The sequence below is a fragment of the Poromitra crassiceps genome, assembly GCF_964638095.1.
Source record: "Poromitra crassiceps genome assembly, chromosome: 25".
NCBI lineage: Eukaryota > Metazoa > Chordata > Actinopteri > Beryciformes > Melamphaidae > Poromitra > Poromitra crassiceps.
In genome coordinates this window covers 9,425,221-9,439,441 of record NC_139649.1, presented here as the reverse complement: position 1 = coordinate 9,439,441, position 14,221 = coordinate 9,425,221, and the positions used below count along the sequence as shown (strand labels likewise).

Here is a 14,221-nt window from a genome sequence, read left to right as displayed (position 1 = left end):
GGCTGGGAATTGAACTCCTGGAGTGTTATGGCTTCATTATAGTGATTTGTGCTGGAGGTCTTGGGCCACCATCTCCACCACCATCACCATCTGGGGTCCGGGGGGTCACGGAGAAGAGGGTTTTTAGGCTTAGAGTTTAACCCTGGTCTCTAAACCCAAAACCATCATCCAGAGGAGGGTTATGGTTTGTCTCCAAACGTCCAGAAGTTTTTTTTTCCGTTGCTCCTGCTGACTTTATTCAGAGTGACCTCGACTTGGCTCCCGTCCTCCAAACACCACGGACATAATAATAATTTGTATCTCCCCAATGTCAGCCTCCACTGAGACAACAATAACGAGCCCGCTGCGCACAGAGCAGCCTCACAGAGAGGACTGTCTGGATGGAATGTGTCCTCTAATAACTGTAAGTGAATGGCTGGCCTGTGGTCGATGGTGCTCATCGTCGTCGTCTCTATGAGATGCCCTGGGGGCAGGGCAGAGCAGCGTGGAGACTCCAGAACCTCTCTCTACTTCTACTCCCCCACCGCCAAGCCAAACCAGACCAGGTTACTGCGGGCTGAACAGGGCAGAGAAAAATAAGAAGTTTGATTTGCATGAGCTGTCAAATTCAGGAGTCACACGGGAAAAGCATCAACTGCCATGCAAATGAGATGCAAATGAGAGTCAAAATAGGGAAAAAAAGGGGATAAAGGACGTACGAGTACAAGCCTGCGACTGTGCTGTCCTGCTCTTCCATCACACTGAACCCACCTGTCAGTGTGTGTGAGACAACATGGACCACCTGTCAGTGTGAGACAACATGGACCACCTGTCAGTGTGAGACAACTGGACGACTTGTGTTACAGTGACTGGACGCACGTGTGTGTGTGTGTGTGTGTGTGTGTGTGTGTGTGTGTGTGTGTGTGTGTGTGTGTGTGTACAAACCCTGGCAGGCGTCTGTCTGTGCTTTGGACTCGGGTGTAAATAAGTGTGTGTGGGTTTTAGCACGGCGACAGCAGCAGAGCTCTGGGGAGGGACGAGCCATGACATCAGAACAGTGGAAGCAGCGCTGAAGACAATACGTCTCTGTGAGGGAGAGGGCCCGAGGCGTGGCCTCGCTGGCTGGACAGAGGCTCTTCTCAGTGGACAAGCCGGCCACAGCAGCTGTCTCAACCTCTGTCTCTGTCTCTCTCTCTCTCTCTCTCTCTCTCTCTCTCATCATTTGAATCCAACATGTTATTGGTCTCTCTCTCTCTCTCTCTCTCTCTCTCTCTCTCTCTCTCTCTCTCTCTCTCTCTCTCTCCCTCTGTGTGTTTCTGCTCAGCTCCAGCTCTGGAACGCAGGGATGGAGGTGGAGTAGGAGGAGAGCCCCGGAGAGAAAGACACGGTTCGTACAAACTGGCAGGAAGAAAATACAAAGAGCCAATGGACAGAATAAGGCCCTCACTGAGAGGAGATGGGGGAGATAGTAGCATAGACAGATCAAGTGTGTGTGCCCACAAGCACACGCATGGGTGTGCGCTCATAAAACCACACACAAAACCACACACACACACACACACACACACACACACACACACACACACACACACACACACACACACACACACACACACACACAGTCTGCCCACAGAATAGCATTGTGTCCACACTGCATTCGTCCACTCGTCAGCCCCTGAGGCTTGCGTAGCCTTGTAGCTTGGTGTGGTGTGGAGCGTGAGTCGTATTTATTGACCCAGCTCTCCCAATGTAGAGTAGGGGTGGGGGAGGGGGGTTGATACAGTACAGCCATATTTTCTGCCTCAATATAATCATATTGCACAAATGCCAAGTAGATAAATGGGAGCTAGGGCTCTGTCTGTCTGTTTCTCTGTCTGTCCCACATCAGTGATGTCATAAATGACATCATCAGTGAATTACTCACACACACAAGGCTATAGTTCAGTGATGATGTCGCTGATGACATCATCAGTGACTGATGTCATCAGTGATGTCATACATAGGCATTGTGACATCATCAGTGATGTCATAAATTCACTCACACACACACACACACACAAGGCTATAGTTCAGTGATGATGTCACTGATGAAAGGCTATAGTTCAGCGATGATGTCACTGATGTCATCAGTGACTGATGTCATCAGTGATGTCATATATAGGCATTGTGACATCATCAGTGATGTCATAAATTCTCTCTCTACACACACACACACACACACAAGGCTATAGTTCAGTGATGATGTCACTGATGACATCATCAGTGATGTCATAGGCATTGTGACATCCTCAGTGACAGTGATATCATCACTGATGTGAAGTTGAGCAGTTTGGCATGCCAATTAGAGCAGGCGATTGTGCCTGCGCCTGCACAGCGGGCGAGCCTTCGGGGCCTATAATACCCTAGTGATTTACAATCCCATTTTGCTGCAATAAAAATGATTGGAGTGAAATGAAATGAACAGACGGAGAGGTTTTTTAAATGGCAATTATTGTATTGCGACTGAAGTAGAACACTGAAAAACAAGGCTGATTTATTTTGCACACACACATCCAAAAACTGTCAATTGTTTTACATGCATTCGTTTAGTTTGACAGTTGATTTGAGTTCAAGTTGATGCCAGACAGACGGTGATGCCATTGTGTGCATAAATGACATCACCCAATTAAGTATCATGATAATATCATATTGTGGCGACAGACTCTGGTGACTCCCCACCCCTAACGTAGAGAGGCCGCTTCTTCAAACAGCCCTAAAGGTTTCCAGGCCATGACAGAGAGGAGTGAAGAAGCTCACCAGCGAGCTGAATTTCACATGAGGGAGTTGGGAGGGAGAGCCGCACGACTGTGTCAAAGAAGCCCAGGCAGGCGCAACGACTTATTATTATTATTGCCTGGTAGATCCTCCGCATCCCTCTGGGGATGTCGGGCACAAACCACCTGCGTGCAGTCAAAGGAGTGGAGCTGGCATTTAACAGCAGCTCAACGCAGGATGTGCAAACAGCGGTCGAGCGTCGCTGAGCGTGTATGAGCTGAGTATCAACACGAAACCCACCTGCCCTTCACTTTAGCTCTAATGAGAACAAGCACAACAAAAGGCCCCGTGTGATAGGCTACGCCCAGCCTCCAGGGGGCCGAGTTCTAATCATCTATTCAGCCTCCCATTCACCTGTAGGCAGGATTCAATAGGTCCACCTGTTATTAAAGCGCACATAGATAGATGGCTGTTGGCATGGTGGCATTAGGAATTTGCGTAGAGGACACAGGAGGTTTTACATGGTGCTTGAGCCATCATGGTCATTCAGCTACGCTGTGTGTTGTAGGTCGGTGTGTTTAAATTCTATTATATGGGGTATCGTGATATACCGATACCGACGATAACGTGATATTATTTTTATATTGATATCATAATACACATACTGTATATTGGGTTAATTTGTTTCTTTCCATTATCACTTTGTCTTTCTCTCTCACTATCTGTTAAGCCTAATTGTTCTTTTTGTAGCCTACTGCAGGCTGTGCTTTTGTATGCTTATCTCTCCACCCTACACTCATGTTTTGTGTGGAATTCATTTGCCAAAAAAAAGAGACAAAATGCGTAATAAACCAAGGTAAAGATGAATTTGACCGATAGCATTATTTTTTTTCAAATTTTCCATAGGTATTGTGATATCGTTATAGTGGATTATTTTGGCCATGATAATCGTGCAGTGAAAATCTGATATCGTGACAGCCCTACTAATCCATCCAGGTTAGCAGACGTCTGGTGCTTTCCGTTTGTTTAGTTTATTAAAAGGGTCCCCATTAGCTGCCGCCTAGACGACCGCTAGTCTTCCTGGGGTCGTCCCTGGAGAGATCTCCCTGGATCATTACTGTGTGCTGGCCTCCGTCCCACTCCCCAGAGGCGTCAGCCACTCCATAGGGCGAAGTCTCTGACCCTCATCACAGCTCTGGACCGTGAGACAGGGAGTTTCAGCCAGACTGGGTGAAAATACAGTGTGTGTGTGTGTGTATACCAAGTCACATTATACCAACCACTGGCTATTCAAGAGCCACACTGACATGGTGGTAACCCTCAGCCTATTGCTATGTAAATGCTATTGGGGCAAGTTGGCCTGGTCAGTTAAACAGACATTGAGTGCCATCTAGTGGCGAACCAGTAAAACAATGTTAAGAGTTATTAAAAGATCATCAACCGCTTATCTAAAGACTACCGCACTGCAATCTGAAACGTGCACAAATCTTTTAGTCTTTCGTGATACCGATTTATTTAAACATTCATAGTTACTGTAGTTATTTATAGTTCATTGTGCTACAATGGTAAACAAAATATAAAACAAAAAACAAAACACGAGTTGAAATAGTCTCTGATGATGCATACTGAATTCTACCGCATGAAATGATCAAATTCATTTTTTCAACGTTTTGAACACTAGACATGCTACAAAAATATCACTGCTCAACTCACACAGACCTCTACTAAACAGTAGCATACGTTAACTTAGCATTATAGATATAGCTGTCCACTGACTGTACACAGCTGTCGTATTGGAACTGTAAAAAATATTCATGACCACTGGAACAAGCCTACGATCACACATCCATACAACTGTTTACTCATTGTTAATGAATGGGGGGGTGGGGGGAGCGTCCGCTTGCCTCCTCTATCCATCCAGTAACTTGAGGATGCTGTCCCTCTCCTTCAGTGCTTTCCAGGCCTGGTCTTTCTCCTTCTTGGTGGGTGTGCGTTTCTTCTGCCTGGCTGCCATGATGCGCCGAAACCCCTCCATCACCTCGTTGTCGGACACCCTGACTCTCTGCCTCAGTTCCTGCTTCCGCATCTCCTCCTTCGCCAACCTGAGAGGCAGGAGAAATACACGGACGTGTACGAACAACAAAATGTCATCGTTTTGATCGTGGAAATGCCGTTTGACAAATATGTCTGTATATATCATTGTCTAGAAGAAATGTTTTATAACGCTCTGTTCTTTACACAAACAACCCATTAAGGGTCAACACATGAAAGTGGCATAACTCAGTTAGAATATCATACTTTGATCATGAGACATGAGAAACAAGTCTGTTAAGATGCCTGACTTACTCCCATATTAAACACATTTGGTTTTCAGCATCTGCACAAACTCAGACTTAGAATTACTAGTACTTTGGGGGTTTTCTTTCATTTCCTTTGTATTAGAAGTAACATAATATTTCTCAAAATAGAACAATGTAGCTGTGGCTGCATAGTGTCATACTTCTTCTGGCAGACCGTTCCATTTAGGCTGGACACCAAAGGTGAAAACTGTTAACCGGTTTATTCATGGCAACAGGAAGAGTCCATCTCAATCTCAGGGCGTCAATTTAAGCTGCATGTAATCAGCTAAACCTGGATCAGACCATAACGGGAGTGTACAGCCAGTAGCCGGGTCACTCTGTGCGTGTAAAGGAAGTGGGTGTGGGCCTGGGTCCTCACCGCAGCAGCTCCTGCTTGCGGGCCCTGTTGTGAGCGCTCAGGGCTTTGAGCTCCGCTTGTCTCTTGTGGAGCTCGGCCAGGACCTCGTCCTCGGAGTCTCCTCCTGGTCCGGGCCGCTCCTCACAGTCCAGCAGCCCCTGGGACACCAGCTCCTCCTTGATCCGCGCCTCCAGGGAGCGTGTGTGGGGAACGCTGGGAGATGGGGAATGGGTGAGCGAGCGTGCAGAGGAGAGGAGAAGAAAGATATTAACACGTTCAGCTGGGTGCCATCATCAGGTGAAAAAGCAGGACACCCTCACCGGTGCTCCACTGACTCCCATATTGCAGCGGTTGACAATTACGTTCAAAAATATCATTTCATATATCAAAGGCATGGCATGTAGATGTGATGTACTGTAATCAAGTATAAACACCTGAATCCCAAATACATTTTGGTATCTGTGTTTCCATACTACTAATTTACTGTCATATATTTAAAGATGATCTTTATATAAAAATACACTTGTTTTATCGGCCTCAATCACAAAATGGGCTGCAACAGAGAAGAGCACTCCATCCCCACTAGTTCAGAGGCAATAGAGTTGTCCTATTTTTCAGCACGAGGTTCTGGTGTCGGGTATGAAAACTGGACTCACCAACATCAACCCCCCCCCCCCCCCCCCTTCATGCCTTGTCAATAGGAGTGCTGTCATCTAGGGAGAAAGACATTTCTAATGGCTGACTGGAGCTAAAACCAGGACAGGAAAAGCATCCAACACCAGCGCTCTGTCAATATTTTTCATAGTGTGGAAAGTTCTTCCTGGTGCTTGTGTTATTTATTTAGACACTATATCTGGGAGGAGATACCTAAAAGCTTTGCCCTGGCTTCGAGGAGAGGTCCCAGCACCATCGTTTGCATCCTTCCCTGTAATGTCTGGAATAGGAGAATCCTCCATGGGGGATATAATGTTCTCCTGGGAAAAGACAAGACAAAATTACCATTTTATAGTCCGATTTCAATGGTGTCCCAGGATTCAATAGGTTTCAAATGCTTTATTTTAAGAGTCATATATAATATGCTAAAGCCACAATGCTGGACTGGTATTGATGTGCGTGTGTGCGTGTGTGTGTGTGTGTGTGCACGCGCACGCTGGTTCACAAGCTACTAGTGTCTGACCTCTACGAGGGCCTGGAGCAGACGCTGGGTGAGCGGTCCAAAGGGACAGCCGTCTTCAGGAGAGTCGTGCTGCGACTCTGACTTTTTCAGCAGGGAGTCCACATCTAGAAGAACAAGAGGAGGATGAGTGTAGAAGCTGGACACATCATGCCGTCCAGGGAACTACGCCATGCCGGTGGCGATACTAAAACACTGTCTTAACTCATTGAGTGCCAAGGACGGACATGTTCGTCATTTCAAATAGTAACGTAGAGTGCCAAGGACGCAGAGCAGCGCGCAACACCCAGACAGACCCAGGCAGCAGGACAGGATTGACAAACGCAAGCCAGAATATCCGATGCCCACCAGCAGCAAATCAAGACCAGCAAGAAGCTGCAACCAGCAGCGCACGCAGGGGCCAGCGCTGCTGGTTGTAGCTAAAAAATATTATTCTGCCAAACAGAATTCCCTGGCCTTCACTGTTTTATTGAAGGAAATTATTTTTGAGGTGTGACTACATTAGAAAAGATTAGCTTCAGAGTCAGTGATGTGCTTGAAATGTTTAATTTCACAAAAGGCCAATTATCTCAGCTTCTAGAAAAAAATTGCTGTTTTTGGATGAATCAAGCTATCTTCTCCGGCTCATAACTAAAGAACGGAAAATGGGATCAATAAACTTTTTTTTGCAGATGATAGAATAGAGTCTCATCGTTCTTTGTGCGTGTTCAGTGTTTACATAGTAATATCACACAATATTCTGTGGGCCTCGAGAAATCACTGAAAACGCTCTGAAACTCTGGCACTGGGAGCATCCGTTCTCCAAAAGTGGCTGGCACTCAATGAGTTAATAGTCCTTGTAGACTGAGAGTCAGCTAAGAAAAGAGCCGCAGCGCCGCCGCCTCACCTTTGGCGTCCAGCTCAGAGAGAGGTCCTCCCGTGAGGTTCTTCTTCTTGTCGTTGGCTCGTGCTCCTTCCCTCTGCTCCTCCAGCAGATCCTCCTGAGCCCACCTCTGAGAGTAGTGTTTCCCCAACGCAGGAACCTACAGGCAGCACAGACAGCAGCCTCATCCTCATCAACACACTACTCTTCCGCCAGTTCCTCAGTGCATTATGGGCCTGTTTGTCCCCATTATAATGATAGATTATGATGATTTTTTTAAATAAAAACATCCAGGATGTTGCCACGCCCTGATCGGTGCTGGGTATGTGTGTTAAGCAGAGCCCATGTAGCATAATAATAACAACAGGTACAAACAAGTGTTTACGTCGTACTTTGTAATATTCAGCCTCATCCTCCGGGGGTTTCAGAAGCTCCTCTAGCAATCTGATCTCTTCATTTGTGATATCGGCACAATATGGCTCGACTGATGCCCAAAATCTGAAAAACCAAAACATCTCAAATACAAAGATACTCTGCCAGAAAGCAACTCATTTATAACGACTCATTTAACGGTATAAGTATAAGGAGCAGGCAAGTTGTCAACACATCTCTCGACAACTATTAAAAAGAGTTAATGTTGCGGACCTGTTGGGCGCGTCATTTTTGGGAGTGCGGGGAATGTCTTGCGGATCCTCTGTAAACTCGTACTCTTGGACTTTAGGCTGCAGGTTTTTGGACTTGGGTCTGCCGGGTCCAGGTCCTGGTCCGTGACCGCCTTTCCCGTCCAACTTCTGCTTCTTGGGTTTGTGGCGAGATGAGGCGGAGGGGTCTGGGTCTTTCCCCATCTTCAGGAAGCGCTTATCTCCCTTCTTGTCCTGCCAATCTGTGAGGATCTGATGAAAGCGGAGGGATGAAAACATCGACATTATTTGAGATAGAAGAGCGTCTCCCTTTGGCTTTCACGCTCATGAAAAACAGTACGAAGGAGAGCAAGTAAAGCAGCGGATCTTAACCATGTGCCCTGGACCAGCTGATTTCACCGATTTGCATCTTCAGCCAGAGAGGGGGGAACTACTCAGTGCAATCAGCTGGTATAACGTTTGGTGGGAAATTAAATCCTGCAGACGCCATGTCTTCAATGGCGGGCGGGGGGCATCTGGGTAGTGTAGAGGTAAACGCACTCGCCTACCACCGGGGGGCGTCTGGGTAGTGTAGAGGTAAACGCACTCGCCTACCACCGTGGAGACCGGGGTTCAATTCCCGGCAGTGGCACCTCTAGCTTGATCAGATATTCCTACAGACACAATTGGCCATGTGTGCGGGTGGGAAGGCGGTGCGAGTCCTGGTCGCCGCACCAGTGCCTCCTCTGGTCGGTCGGTCGGTCTGCCTGTTCGGGGGGAGGGGAACTGGGAGGAATAGGGTGATCCTCCCACACGCCATGTCCTGCCGGTGAAACTCCTCGCTGTCAGGTGAAAAGACGCAGTTGGCGACTGCATATGTATCGGAGGAAGCATGTGCTAGACTATAACGCTCCCCAGATCAGCAGAGGGGGGTGGAGCACCGACCGGAACAGCAGGGGGGTTAGGCCACGTAGGAGAATTTAGAAGAAAATGGGAGAAAATCCGGAAAAAAATACAATAGGGAAGGGGGGGGGGCTTCAATGGCACACAGTTGAAAACCACTGAAAGGACCTCAGTCAGGAGGCTGGTTATGGTCCTACCTGTCTCTGCTCCTCCAGCGCTCGCAGGCGGCGGCTGGCCGAGGACAGCAGCGTCTCCAGCTCCAGCTGCAGGGTGTCCAGCTCCTCGATGCCGATGCCATCGTCCTCGGAGCGGCCGAGCACGGCCGTGTAGCGGGGGCACACCTTCACGTGCTCCACGGGCTTGAAGTCGTAGTACTTCAGCGGCGGGCAATCCTTCAACTCGCTCATGATGATGCTGTGGAGCAACACCTAGCAGCACTATCTGAATGAACAGCGACACGAGAGAGGGGACAGTGTGGTTGATGGTAGATTCACATACTACATCAGTGGTTGTCAAGTTGGGGGTCTGGGGACCACCAGGGGTCCTTGAGGTGGCGCCAGAGGGTCCCCAGCAAATTGATGAATTGTTCAACTTCAACATTATTTAATTTACAAGACGTTAGGACAGTTATAGTGTGGAAGAATTGCTGTTTTGACCATAGTTTTACTGTTATCTCTCTGCCTACAATACAGCAGATAGTCACGCAATTCTGGAGAAAATCATATTCATATCTATAGTCCACATTAGAGCCACAGACCCCCATTTGATGAGATGTTGTCTCTTGGACACCAAATACTCGGTCTGTCTGTCTGTCTGTCTGTCTGTCTGTCTGTCTGTCTGTCTGTCTGTCTGTATCTCTCGTACCTCACACAGATTCAGGTAGCATCGCTTAGCAGATCTGTCACCGTGGTAATAACGATAACTGATTAAATCGCTCAGAAATTGGATTTTAATGCACATATGGTTGCATGTTTTGTACCCATGATTTTCACATTTGTGATTCGTAAAAACTGGACGAATTAACTGGTATTAATTGAATGTTTAAGAGCAGCGATATTTACCGTGAGTGAATGGCGTCCATGTTGGGTAAAACCACCTGGGTGCGAGGGGGGGGGGATTATTATATGTAGACAGAAGAAATTTGCCTGTATTTTTTTTATGAAATAACAAATGTACGGACACAGTTTAAGTAAAAACCTATCGTCAATTTTAATAAGAGAATTTGTATCATATTGTGTTATCAAATGTCAAAATGCAACACAAAGTTGGAAATATGCAAACCTGTTGGTAGAATGGTATACCCGGGTGAAACCATGAGTGTGATGGTGTATTATTAAATTAGATATCATCCCTAACCACAAAATGTTAACAATCTAGATCATATCGGAGATACTTGGTTGTTATATAACATATTGTTGATCAGAAAAATGTTATAAACAGTCACTCAACGTTAGGTCCCCCCTTCTCAGTGCGGAATGGACGCATCCCAGAGTGTGCATGTTTTGTCGAGCAGAGTAAGTTCGACGGGCGGAGTTATCATCGCTAAACACAGCAGCCTCTGAGAGAGCCTGGTGACGCGAGGGGTAGCCTCTACCAAGCGAGGGGAATAACCCAAAACGTGCGCACCCTATATTTACTCGACGATGTAAGATTTACGGAAGAGGAGTCCCAGGCGTGGCAGAGGAACTTCCGCCTTCTCTACAGCACGAAAATGGTAAGTGTCCTCTGCTGCAAATGTATATTTTCTATTTAACCATATACCTACTATGTATGACTTACCGCTAGTGCCAGGTTAGCCAGGTCACTGTTTTGCCCAGAAGGACTTATCTGGTTGGTTGTAATCACTTGTAATGCTATAGTATGGGCGTGACGAGTATCGACGGGCATCCTATGGTTTGCAGAAACTAAGCAAAGTGAATGATCAGAGCTTTCCTCTTGGCCTGTCCACTTGAGCTCAGTTCTCTCAGTTTAGCTAAAGCCCTGTCACCAGTAAGCTGTAGAGAGAGAGAGAGAGAGAGCTGTTGATCATCATAGAGATAGTAGCCATTAATCCAGTGGTAAATTAAGATTCATACCCTCCATAACATCCCAGCCTTTTGCTCAGTTATGATTACTGACCAAATACAACCCCCACCAGTTGTTCTCAACCCTTTTCATATCAAGGACCCCCAATTTAGTTCACATTTGGACCCCCCCATTTGATGAGAGTGTGTCTGTCGAACCCAAATCTCAGTTAGATATGATTTTTGTCCAAAACTCCGTGATTGTCTGTTTTGTAGGTAACGTTAGAGAGATAACAGAGAAGCTACGATCAAAACAGTAATTATTCTAGATCTTCTAATTGTGTTAACTTCTTGTCAATTAAATAAGTGAAATTTGACAATTCATCAATATGCTGGGGAACCCCTGGTGCTGGTGGTCCCCGGACCGCACGCTGAGAAGAACCACATCCTCTACTAGGCTGTTTAGCTTCCCCCCGCATAGCCTGATCTTAGCACTGACACTTCTGACAGCACAGTATCTCTCCTACAAGTCTCACCAGTCACTGATCCTATTGCACCGTTTCCTCAGACAGCGACATTGCGCCCCTACTTGAACGCTGTGAGGGCCACCCTGCAGGCCGCCCTCTGCCTGGAGAACTTCTCCTCTCAGGTGGTGGAGCGTCACAACAAGCCCGAGGTGGAGGTCAGGTATGTTGCTGCCTTGCTTCCTTGCACCCATCCCTCCTGCTTTCAGGCAGTCTGCAGATCATCCACTGCTGTTCTCGCACATGTGCCGACTTGCACAAACACGCATTAGAAAATCTCAGGAGGGGGGAATAAATGACACAAGCACGGGCAAGACTGCTATACAAAACTTGCCAGTAGGGACTTGTGTTGGTCGTTTGCAGGTATGGGAAATATTATAGGACTTTTTCAACAAGTTACTTACAGGTGGCAGATAGTATGCTTTATAAAATTCGATGTCATTCAAAAGCATTCCACAATAATATATCGATGCAGAGTCTTGTATTACCGTAATTGGAAATGACAACAGTTTAAGACTGAGCAGGTCTCTTTCTTGATGTGTAACTGATGGATTGTGCTTTGGTTCCAGGAGCAGTAAAGAGCTGTTGCTTCAGCCGGTGGTGATCAGCCGTAATGAGAAGGAGAAGGTGCTCGTAGAGGGATCCATCAACTCTGTCAGAGTCAGCATTGCTGTCAAACAGGTCAGAAACAATAGGATATCTTTATTTCATCATCTTGACCTGAACACTTCCTGGTTTCTTGGTCATGTACATTTTGTTAAATTTGCTCGCCACCACCAAAGTTGCATTGAATGAGACGTCTGTTACGACTGTTGGACACTTTAGGCTGATGAGATTGAGAAGATCCTGTGCCATAAATTCATGCGGTTCATGATGATGAGAGCGGAGAACTTCTTCATTCTGAGGAGGAAAGCAGTGGAGGTGAGGTGGGGGAGGGGGAGAGAGAGACTGTGGGAATGGAAAAGAGGAACTACTACTACTTTATTTTTAGATGCAATATGTCATAAATGCCCAGCCTGCATGGATGTTCAGGGAACCACATTTACATTATTTTAAAACTGTAGGAAGAAAAAAGTATCATTGCATATGAACATAAACTGCATGCAAAATGTGAATGTCCAGTCCAATGCATCCAAGTATAGAATCTCTTTTTCCTAATCAAGAAATTAATAGTGCAAGACTTTCCATGTATTAGATGACTGTATTCTTACTGTCCTTCTCCTTCTGTATGTTGATCAGTTTCTCTCTCTGACTCGTGAATTTCTTTCTCTTTCTCTCCTCTCTTGCCACTCTTATGATCCAGGGATACGACATTAGCTTCCTGATTACCAACTTCCACACGGAGCAGATGTACAAGCACAAGCTGGTGGACTTTGTCATCAACTTCATGGAGGAGATCGACAAGGAGATCAGCGAGATGAAGCTGTCCGTCAACGCCCGAGCCCGCATCGTCGCCGAGGAATTCCTCAAGAACGTAAGATATTAAGTCTTGACCGCCTCTAATTTGTGTCACGTACACACGTAATTCTAGATCGGGGTCCTTGAGGGGGTTCCCAGCAAAAAGGGGGATACTTTACTTTGACTATAATACCATCCATAAATGACAGAAACACTTTCTGTAATAAAACATCTAAAAGCAAAAAATCGTATCAGATGGGGGACCCTAGGACAAAATGGGGGTCTGTGGTCTAATTTGTGTCCGTTTAGGGGTCCTTGATGTGACAAAGTTTGAGAACCACTGTTCGAGATCACATACACTTTAAATTCACATTACATGTAGAACGGAATTTTGAAGTAGGCTATGCTCAGTTTTTTTTTTATCATGCATTTGTCCGTTTCATGTTTTTGGATAGTGTCATTTGATCAGATTCACAACAACCATCTATTTGCTGATAAAAAGTTCTTCATACTAAAAGACATGTTGATCCTCTCTCCTCCTCAGTTCTGATGACAAGGCGTCCTCCCGTGGTTCCACGCCAAGGGGGGGAATGCTCCGAGGGCCAGTCAGCACAAGGGTGGATATAGGCGTGAACAGCCAATCGGCGAGCGGGAACCATAGAACACGACCAATCTGGCGGCGATGCGCTTTGCACCCGTTCTTCGAGCGTTTCCCCTGTGCTCATGAATATCGATGACTGTATATAATGAAATATTTACCAGTTTCATTTTTCTGCCACTCAGAACAAATCCCCAAACCAAGGCGGGTCCTTAAGTATTAATCGAGTTGATATCCATGAATACAGGGGCATTGAGAGTGTGTTGTCGCAAATAACATGGCCTGTTTTGTTTTATTTTAATATGCTTTTGTTTGTATGTATGTCCTGTCCTCAGTCTGTCATTATGTCTCGTTTCACATTTAGTTCTAAAATTCTCTGTTCATGATACCCATAAGTGGTCTATATGGCATTTTATCACATGGAATATGAGTTCTCTTTAAAGAAACCACCAAAAACCATGTATGAAAATATTGTTGAAATAATCAATAAAACTCACAATTGTTTATACCTTTTGTTGTTCTTATGTAGGTATCCTTAATCATTCTGCTTTGTTCATAAACTTACTATTGTGTTACTATTATTACTACTACTATTGTGTTACACAATGTTACTATTGTGCTTTTGTACACGAATGACTAATCTTCTGGCTGAGTTGGTTGGTGCTGTTGAAATCAGCACTTGAGTGAGACTTGTGCAAAGGAACTGTTA

General features: G+C 46.0%; 2 protein-coding genes across 2 annotated transcripts; one reads left to right on the top strand and one right to left on the bottom strand.

Annotated features, from left to right (window-relative positions):
- Nucleotides 1-4,227: 4,227 nt before the first annotated feature.
- On the bottom strand, nt 4,228-10,075 carry tada3l (transcriptional adaptor 3-like). The gene is made up of 9 exons (XM_083660691.1): nt 10,051-10,075; nt 9,187-9,430; nt 8,112-8,359; nt 7,859-7,964; nt 7,491-7,626; nt 6,608-6,711; nt 6,298-6,404; nt 5,452-5,643; nt 4,228-4,835 (listed from the first exon to the last, which is right to left on the bottom strand). Exons 2-9 carry the CDS (start codon nt 9,394-9,396, stop codon nt 4,643-4,645), a joined length of 1,296 nt encoding a protein of 431 aa, XP_083516817.1. The 5' UTR covers nt 9,397-9,430; nt 10,051-10,075; the 3' UTR covers nt 4,228-4,642.
- A 506-nt stretch (nt 10,076-10,581) lies between these two features.
- On the top strand, nt 10,582-14,016 carry LOC310798328 (actin-related protein 2/3 complex subunit 4-like). The gene is made up of 6 exons (XM_083660853.1): nt 10,582-10,703; nt 11,561-11,679; nt 12,086-12,197; nt 12,342-12,437; nt 12,820-12,990; nt 13,459-14,016. The coding sequence occupies exons 1-6, from the start codon at nt 10,701-10,703 to the stop codon at nt 13,462-13,464; spliced, it is 507 nt and encodes a 168-aa protein (XP_083516979.1). The 5' UTR covers nt 10,582-10,700; the 3' UTR covers nt 13,465-14,016.
- Nucleotides 14,017-14,221: the final 205 nt, after the last annotated feature.